The sequence below is a fragment of the Nelumbo nucifera genome, chromosome 4 (assembly GCF_055504915.1).
Source record: "Nelumbo nucifera cultivar China Antique chromosome 4, China Antique-T2T, whole genome shotgun sequence".
Lineage (NCBI taxonomy): Eukaryota > Viridiplantae > Streptophyta > Magnoliopsida > Proteales > Nelumbonaceae > Nelumbo > Nelumbo nucifera.
Window position 1 is genome coordinate 94896514 of NC_142652.1, and position 9583 is coordinate 94906096.

At 34.1% G+C, this 9583-nt stretch overlaps 1 protein-coding gene across 1 annotated transcript; it reads right to left on the minus strand.

Moving 5' to 3' along the window:
* Positions 1 to 1783: 1783 nt before the first annotated feature.
* On the minus strand, positions 1784 to 5027 carry LOC104610036 (gibberellin 2-beta-dioxygenase-like). The gene is made up of 3 exons (XM_010276494.3): positions 4461 to 5027; positions 3999 to 4347; positions 1784 to 3647 (listed from the first exon to the last, which is right to left on the minus strand). Exons 1-3 carry the CDS (start codon positions 4988 to 4990, stop codon positions 3372 to 3374), a joined length of 1155 nt encoding a protein of 384 aa, XP_010274796.1. The 5' UTR covers positions 4991 to 5027; the 3' UTR covers positions 1784 to 3371.
* Positions 5028 to 9583: the final 4556 nt, after the last annotated feature.

Here is a 9583-nt window from a genome sequence, read left to right on the forward strand (position 1 = left end):
GTGTATTTGACCAAATTAATGAAAAAAAAGGCAACTGATAAGTAATTGTCTCAGCAGTGATTGTTATTATCATCTTTATGATAAAAAGAATTATATGATTACTTAAACTTGTTTGATATAATATTGTACTGATCGCTTAAAAAGAGTAACGGTCCTTATAAAGTATCATCTTTATAGACAGTGATTAATACCAAAAAAATAATAACAAGAGGCATGACCCTTCTAATAATATGGAAGCTATGAGGTAGGTTTGAGTAAATACATGAAATAAAATCGAAAGATTCTCTAATTAAATGACCTTTTTAAAATATAAAAATTTAAGATGGTTTTGGATTTAGGCATGTGGCCCATGATGTGATTCTCTGTGTTTGAGTGTGACACCTTTTTATTTGAACAATTATCTTTCTTAGCATTCTTTGTATTAAATTGGTGAATGAAAAAATACTGATGAATTATTTTTATTTCTAAATGAAATTATATTAGATTTGGTTTCTGGGTTCATAATTCAGATCAAGTAATTATGTTAGGACTTAAAAAAGGGGAGGGAGACTAAACTAAAAAGTTGGTTGTTTTTGTTTAAAAAATGAAACAGTTATGAGGACTGTACTTTTGATCATTCACTTGTTCAATTTCCATCCCGATCACCTGCAAGCCTTGGCAGGATTTTTTTTACCAAAAAATAAGTAGGATTTTTTTTTTTTTGTCCAGACAACAATATTTGATACTTTATAGCAATAGTTGATAGCAAGGGTTCTTTTAAGGTTCCAAGCAGTGTATTAAAAGTTTTAAACCCACCCAGTCTGGAGCTTGAACCGTTTTTACTCTGGCTCAATGTGCCAGTGGTTCAATCGTTTAGTTCAAATACATCAACCCATAATGTTATCAACAAAAAATTCCAAAAAAAAGTCCCAATAACCTGCTGAACCGGTCAAATAGATCAAGGGGTTGTTAATTTTATCGACATTTTCTTTTTGTAAAATAGCTGATTGGAGGTTGACCAACACCGGTATTGTGATCGGATCACCGGTCCTTTGATTCATTTAGAGACTATTATTTATTACTTATTACAGAAAATCTATGATACTGGGAAGACATGATACCAGGAGACATTTGGCTGGCTGTATTTTTTTTCCGAAATTCTATTTTTTTCGGTATCATATTCGAACGCTACTTATCATTATATATTTTAATGAATGATTTTCATCCCACTATTTTTTCCATCAAAATTACTTACGCTCTCCATCAAACCAATTAATCAAGAACCCAGACAACAACATTATTTGACAGACCAGCATAAACTTTTGTCCATGAAGACTTAATCAAAAGAGGACAAACATGATTTTTTTTTTGCAAATACATTAATTGTTTGTTATCGCTTGTCATTTTGTGATTTAAGGGCTCAATGACCACAAAGGCACTACAACCAGTGACTTGGTTCAAACTAGTTGAAAGGACCATCACTTTTGGCCGGTTCCTTTATCTAAATCACACGGAAAATAATCTGTGGATGCCCTTGTCAAACAATTCAATGGGGTACAGGCCAGAAAATGTAGGGCTACAAATCCAATCCAATGGGTGGCTGAAAAAAAGAAGTGTTTCAATATATAGAAGATCACAAACAACATGATTGGGATAATATTTTGTGTAAATACATTCATGTAAGCCCACCTAGGCACCTATAAACCATATAGTTCCCCAACACAGTAAACTTCAGTCCTTAGATTGAGGTGGAGATTGGTTCATTGAGCCTCAGCCCTGCTCAACTTATGCTTTGTAATCTCACATCTATTCTATTGTTGTATAGGCGTTTTTGTCTTTTGGAGTTAGTGCAAAGCCATTGAGTTGAGATGTATATAATTTTTAGGATTATTCTTGAATTTTTCATAAATTTTTATAGAGTCCAATTACGATGCATTTTGTAAGTTTTATTGCACATTACAACAATATTTCAATCAATCATGTTAAAAACGTCACATGGTCTACTTATTTTTCATTAATTTATATTTTACAAAGATGTATTTATCATTAAAGACTTCTACCATATTAAAAATGTTATTGTGATATGCCAATTTATCATGATTTATGTATAGTTTTTGCCATTTTTTAATAATCAAATATCTTTTCAAGGAATTACCAAATTTGCATGTATTTTGCTAGTACTTAATTGAATTGTCAAATTTACCTATACAACCTTTTAAGTTTGTGTTTTATTAAGCCTAACGAATTATAAAAAAACAGTTTTGAATTGTATGTCTTCTTCTTCTTGCAAGAAATCCTGGACACAAAAAAGTGATGACAGAAAGAAGTAGCTGAAAATCACTTCTTTGCCTAAAGTTTTTAAGGGCTCTTAAATATAGCTAAAAGTTGAAAAAAAATCTCAGTTGAAATTCACAACCAAACACTACCTAAGCGGGATTTTGGGAGGAAAAATCTAAAGAATATGAAACCTTCCAAAGAACTCCATGGCATAGGCTATAGAAGAAGATCAGTATATTTGTGCTTAGTGTCCCCAAGAGGTTGTATGAAGTACAATTACTTGAGAGGTTTTCATGATAGGTTTGCAGGTTTTTTACTTATAATTAAGAGTGTTCAAGAAATTTTCTTGCTTCTTAGATTAATCAATGCAATTTTCCAATGTCTTTTTAGATTCTATGCAATTTCTGATTTTCTGTTATAATTCCCTTCTTCGGGTAATTAATAAATAAATAAACAAAGGTAATCCTACATTCTAAATGGATAAACCAAGGGTAGCTTTTGTCTTCTCAACGGACATGCCCCTCTATAAAAAATGGGAAGTGCCCCAATTACTTTTGGCCAGAAAGAGAGAGAGAGTATTAGTAGGGAAGGTGGGGCCCAGATGATCAAAACAAAGGGCACTAAATAGGCCCTTCTCAATACTGTTCAACTCATATGTCAAGAGAGGATCTGCCAATGTTAAGACCCAGTGACCCCAAAACAAATAAAAGGAAGATGAGAAGACAAAACAAAAAAGAAAGAAAAAAAAAAGGAGAAAGAAAGAAAGTTTATAGTCTGTTAGGATTTTATTGGTTACTTCTTTTGTTAGTGAGGCATTTCCTTGTTATTATGTTGTGTATGCTTCCTTGGTACTACCGTCACCATCCTTTATTAGCAATTCTGTACATAATGGTAATCATAAAGCTCTATTGGGACAAGGAGTAGTTACATGAGATTGAAACCCCCCCCCCCCCCCCCCCCCAAAAAAAAAAAAAGGAAATAAGAGAAATAAAAAAATAAATTACATCAAATTAAAAATAAAAATACAAATAAGAGAAAAAAAAAACCTATTTTTGTTTCCATCTTTGGGTACTTTGTTCCACCTGTCCAACCTGTTTTGACCAAGAGAAGTTTTCCTAAAATGGAGACTTGAGTACATCATCTGACCTCATTTTTCTTAAGAAGTGCCCAAGTCTATTTTCAGCCAACCTTGATTTATAAGCTGTCTTTTTATATTCACACCATGTGAACTCTTTGTACAAGCTCTCCTCTCCTTCTTCCATGAGTGCTGCCAAGGGGACTATTCTCTCACTCAGAGGTGGCCCTCCAAAATAAATCATGGAAACCCTAGATTTGAAGCTGTTGGCCAGTACTCTATGTCTCACACTTTTAAACCTTCCATTGGTCATAACCTGCAAAACCCATCAAATCCAAGCAACAGGGAAATTAATGCAAAGAGAGAAATTGGGTACTTGGGTACTGGATGGAGTAGAGTCTCAGAGTACAGAAACAGAGAAGGGCCAGGGGTAGGGGAGACAGACTTGAAAAAATCCATCACAACAGTAGATAGAATCTTAAGGAGAAACCCATTAAAATGCTCAGAAATAATTTAAAGAAAAACCCATTAACAAACTTCGATTCATTAAACTAATAAATATACTGATTGCCACTTGGCAAATAGGCTTAAATTTCCTGTTTGAGAGATGGTGGGAGGAGACTCTGCAAGGAATGAAGTAATAACAGTAAGTGGTTACTGGTTGTACCTGGAGGGAATCACCAACGTTGATGAAGAAGGAAGTCTGATCAGGCGGGACTGAGACCCAGCTCCCATCTTTTAGAGAGATTTGCAGGCCCGACGCGTTGTTGGAGCGTAGAATCGAAATTATATGTGGGTCTGTATGCTCCCCAAATCCAATCAAGTTCTGACCACTCAGTGCTTGAAGCTCTGGACATGGAGGGTAGTGGTTTAATCTGAAAAAGGAGTCACTTTTATCATCCATCAAAAGCCTACTGAACACATTCCTCGGTTGAATCATCAGCCCTTCCGCCAGTAATTCAAGAACTTGGAAAGCCATCTTCCTCACTGCTGAAATATAATCATTGACAGCAGAGCTGAAACAGACAGGGAAGAACAAATTCAGAAATCTCTCCAAGAAAGAAATGCTAAACTGATTAAGAAGAAAATGAAACAAATTATAAGAGTTTGTTTCTCCTGCGTTTCTTACCAGAACATTTCTGGGTTTTCTCTGAAAATGGAAAGAGAGCTCTGATAAATGGTTTCGGGATTGATGTTGAAGAGGAGATATTCAATCCAACCCACATCACCGTTGGATCCAATTCTCCTGTTTCCATACCCAAATGGATCAGGAGGTCCTCTTCTTTCTTTCTCAGATTGGGGTAAAGAGAAGAATTTGACGGCTTCCGATTCCAATCTGGAAACAAAGTCCATTGGAACACCATGGTTGATAACCTTGAAGAACCCAAACTCTTCACAGGCCTTCACCAGGAGGGTCTTTGCGTCTGGCTTCGAGAGGTCTATTACAGGAATCCCAGGGAAGAAGAAAGTTGATTTGCAGGTTTTGATCAGAGGAAACTGGTCGAATGATGGTTTAGACAAGAGCACCATGGCTTCCTTCTGTTGCAGAGGAAACAGGGGAGATTTGCAAAGAAGAGCTGGTCGTAGAGAGAGAGAGATGGAGAGAGAAAAGAGGGGGAGATTGGGTGATAATGCAGATTTGGTCGATGAGGGTGTCATTTAAATGCGCAATGGGTGGGTTGGGAACTTGGGATTGCATGAACAGAGGCGTTACGAACTATAACGCTCATACATCTGGCTTTCGGGTCTGTTTGGCGACTCAACACGAGAAGAGAAAAGAGATAGAGACAGGATTATTATTTTATTAAATTTGTTTCTGGGTTTCTACTTTGTAGTAGGACTTCATTGAAAAGAAGTCAATTGGAGGAAGAAGAATTAAATTAAGGTGACGAATTAAGGAAAAAAAGCAGAAATGAATCCATTTTTATTAGAGTGGTTGAGGAACTTGCTTTGCTTATTAAAATGGGTTGGAATTTCAAAAGTGTCTACGCGTCTTGGTGTGAAATGACAACTGGGATAATGGAGTCCTTGTGTGAAAAGGACCGTAAAAGGGGCTTAACGTGAGAAGGTGTATAGCATGCACAAGGAGTTTGTGACATCACCCTCACCTTGATTTCATTGGTTTGAGATCCGGGTCGGGTTGCCCCATTCCCATTTTCATATTCAGCAACCAGAATCAGTTGATTAGTGATTTTTCTTTTAATTTCTTTTTGATAATTAGTTGATTAGTGATTAGTATAGCAGATCTTGAAACCAAGGATGCAACTTGGGTCGGGTCGGGTCGGGATGAAAATGCGTTAATTTTTAAATGAGCCCAGATTCTATCTCAGTTGAAATTCTTCAAGTTGGGCAGCTCCACTTGTAATCCTAGTGCCAACTTGTTTGCTGGTAAATTTCCATGCTTGTTTTAGGGTTAGGACCTTAGGGGGTAGCCGGGCAGGGCTGTTAACAGACTCCGACAATCAGATACCTGATCCGACATTTGTTTTTAAATAAATCCAATATCTAGTCTGATTATTTGGATTTAGATGTTTAACTGCAGCATGCGGATTTGACCCATTTGATCCATAAAAATCTAAATTGTATTATATTATATAAGTTAAAAAAATTAATATTTTAAATTTTCTTTATTTCAACGGCAATAGAGAATTTGATTAAAGTCTGATATTTCGAGTTTTAGGTCGGATTTGGATGTAATTGAATCCTATTTTGAATCTGACTTGATTATCGCTCTATGAGAGGAGTTAGTTAGGGATGCAACTTGGGGTGGGATTGGGTTGAACATTTTGTTGAATTATATTTTAGATGGGCCCTAGCCTGATATAATTGAAATTCTTTTGATGTATTTGAGCTTAAACTTATGCAACCCGAATTTCTGGCTGTGGGGTTGGACAGTGAAACTCCAGTAAATTCTAAATTTTAAATCACTATTAAATATTAATTTATAGTTGATTTGTTTTAGAGGGTGTTTGCCATTGTATATGATTTTGTTTTTTAAAAATAAAAATAAAAGTGCCACAATAATAAAAAAAGTGATTTTTTTTTCTCAAATTTACAAACTCTAGTAAAGATCCAAAGGATCTATGTTTAAAAGGGGTCATTACTTGGTGTAATAGTAAAATCTTAGGTGGGCAAGCGTGATAATATGGGTTTGAATTCGGGAGAAATCACTTTGTACCAAAAAAATGCCAAACATTAGGACTGTATCTACTCTACTCCTCCCAAGACCCCAGATAGTTAGAACCAACCTTGGATGATGGCCTTTTCTTTTCGTTGTTATTGAATTATTTATAGAGGGTGTTTGCTAATGTGTATATTCTTGTTTTCTAATAATAACTGCCAGATCAGCAAAAATGTGAATTTTGTTACTTACAAGATCTGTGCATCTAGTAATATTTGTAATTTGTAGATGGAATTAACTTATTTCACTAATAACTTGGATCTCAACAGTTACCTAGTGAATGGTTCAAGAGGCAGAGGATCCATACATACACGACTGAACATCCGGATTCGATCTATTGAGGGAGTTGAGATCTTCTGCCAACAAAATATGTTCCGACCCTCCACTAACTTGATCTAATACCACACATCTCACTATGAGACTGGGACCCATCATGCATGAGATGTGGGGTATAAGATCATGTTGATAGAAGGTTGGAACGTGTTTTATTGGCAGGTGATTCGGACTCCTATTCGGGTTGCCTTTGATCTGAATAAACCTTACAGAAAACAAAATAAAGAAAGATAGATGAAGTGGGGAAGAGACAAGGTTTAAAGCATCAGTGTCACAAAATGCATTAATAAGGTTGAAATTGGATATATATGGATGCATGTTGAGATATTCTTTGGATTCAGTGGAAAGATCTGGATATGTGAAACATCAAAAAATCTCATGAATTACATAAATATATTAATAACAATAACTTGAATAAGGAACAAGCATATAATTAACCAAAAATAAATAAATAAAGTTACAAATGCATAGGAAGCACATCAACAGTTTATATAAAAAAAATCACAAAATGCACTAATAATGCACCAACCAAGAATCCAACACACATACTATATAGCATTTTATAAATTATTACATGTATAAAGTCATTAATATGCCATTATTGGTTTGTTAAGTTATTATTTAAAAATAACTAAAATATACAATTAATAAAAATTATATATTAGATCTACAAGAATGTAGAAGATCCATAAATCCAACAGTTCAAGACACACATTATATGTTACTAAAAAATAAGGCAATTTAATCTTAAGTTCCTAATATACATGCTAAATGTAATGGCTATATAAATTCTTAAGATTTATTAGCATAAATAAAGATAATTTTTAAATAATATATTTTTCATTTCTATAAATAATAAATTTGTGGTTATTTAATTATTGTAAATAAAATTATTAATCAATAATTTATAAAAATATATAATCTTAATTAAAATTATATCAGATCCATTATATTTTCTATATTTGTTTCTTGAAATTACCAAAAAAAATGAAAAATCATCTTTTTTGACAAAAAGGATCAATGGATTTGATAGATCATTCACAGATCCATCTTCTACTTCTTTTCCTCCATCAAAACAATTTAATATAAATTATTTTCTTTTTTTGGATTTCCTTACTTTTGGGGGAAAATCCATAGATATGAAAAACATAATAAACCCAATAAAAAATCAAAATATATATCTTTGGATTTCAAACACCAAAATAGATCGATTGAAGGTTTAAAAAATGTGCGCATTCTTCTTCTTCTTCTTAGCTTTCTTCCTTGCTAATGTTAGACCTCAAGTCTTTTTTTAGATAGGAATTGTCTGAAGTGAGAAAACATGCTGGAAAAATGGAACTAGCAAATGTAAATTATTTCGCCGACACATGGTCCATATTAACCTGTATCAGTCCATATCGACCGATACAGGTTGGATATAGCATGATATGAACAATACCAACTGGCACATATGGAATGAAAGGTCACCAGCCCCGTTCTACTTGTGCCATGTTTTAGTTTCTATGGAAATGGATATGATACACCTTGTATCAGGCATATTGTGTCGATATTTTAAACCTTGGGAAGAGAGTTATTAGATGAGAAAATTTTGTTGGGCAAAGAAATAGTTGCCACCTAAAAAGCATTAAAGACTTTGTCCTACTTCCTGCATTTATAGCATACCCTAATTTTGTCCCCAAACATGCCCATGTCCCCCAACTTGTTTAAGAGTGGTAACCTCATGAGCTCTCATTGGATACCCCCTAGGTGTGTATCACTTATTGAGTTGAAAATAGAGAAAGTTCAATTTTGTTTTTGTAAAATATTTGAACGAATGGCTGAAAGGCTGAAGTTTTGTGCTTTTTACTTATTGTTAAAATGAAACTTAGCCTTTTTCAAATTAAATCAAGTAAAAATAATTTTATTTTGTCTTTGTAGAAAGGCACACTAAAAAAAATAAAGCAAATATATTACTTCTTATTTGGTGAAGCTCTCCATAACAATAATAACAACCAATGCAAAAGGCTATTGGATGCCTAAAATGTCATTTTATTAGCACAGCAGAGGTTGAATTTCAAGAAGAGGTTGTTGTTTTTTTCTTTTGACAAGTAGAACAGGACCTAGTTGGCACAAGTTTTCATTAGAAGAAAAACTTATTTTCAAAGAGTTTTACCCCAAATTCTCTAATTGTATTAAAAGCTTAGAGGTGCCCACATCAGTATATTTTCAAGATTTGTGAGGCAATAAATGATAAGAGCTTAGGACATTCATGATTTAAAAAGAGCACATTCATAGGATCATGGCATATTCTTTAATCCTTGTTCATATTTCTCAGTATAATTTCTTCCAATGTTGTCAGATAGGAGCGGTAGAATTGTTGACTTCATCAAACTTATTAAAATTTAATATTTAGGCCCCGTTTGGTTTGTTAGAATAGGGGTTTGGAATCAGAATCAGAATGGGCTATTCTGATTTCAACTGTTTGGCTGGGTGAATCGGAATCCCATTCTCATTTCTGTTGGAATGGCATTCCCCCATTTAAGGGAATGACCATTCCCTGTTCCTCCCTGCTGATTCCAATTTCCATTCCTATTCCTGCTGATTCCAATTTCCATTCCTATTCCTGTTTGAACCAACAGACTATGGGAATAGACCATTCCAATTCCAAATTTGAAAACCAAATGAACTCTTTTTGTTTTAAGATTATTTTGATGTAGAACAGTTTTAAAAGATTATATAAAACTATTTGCCTTTTTGTT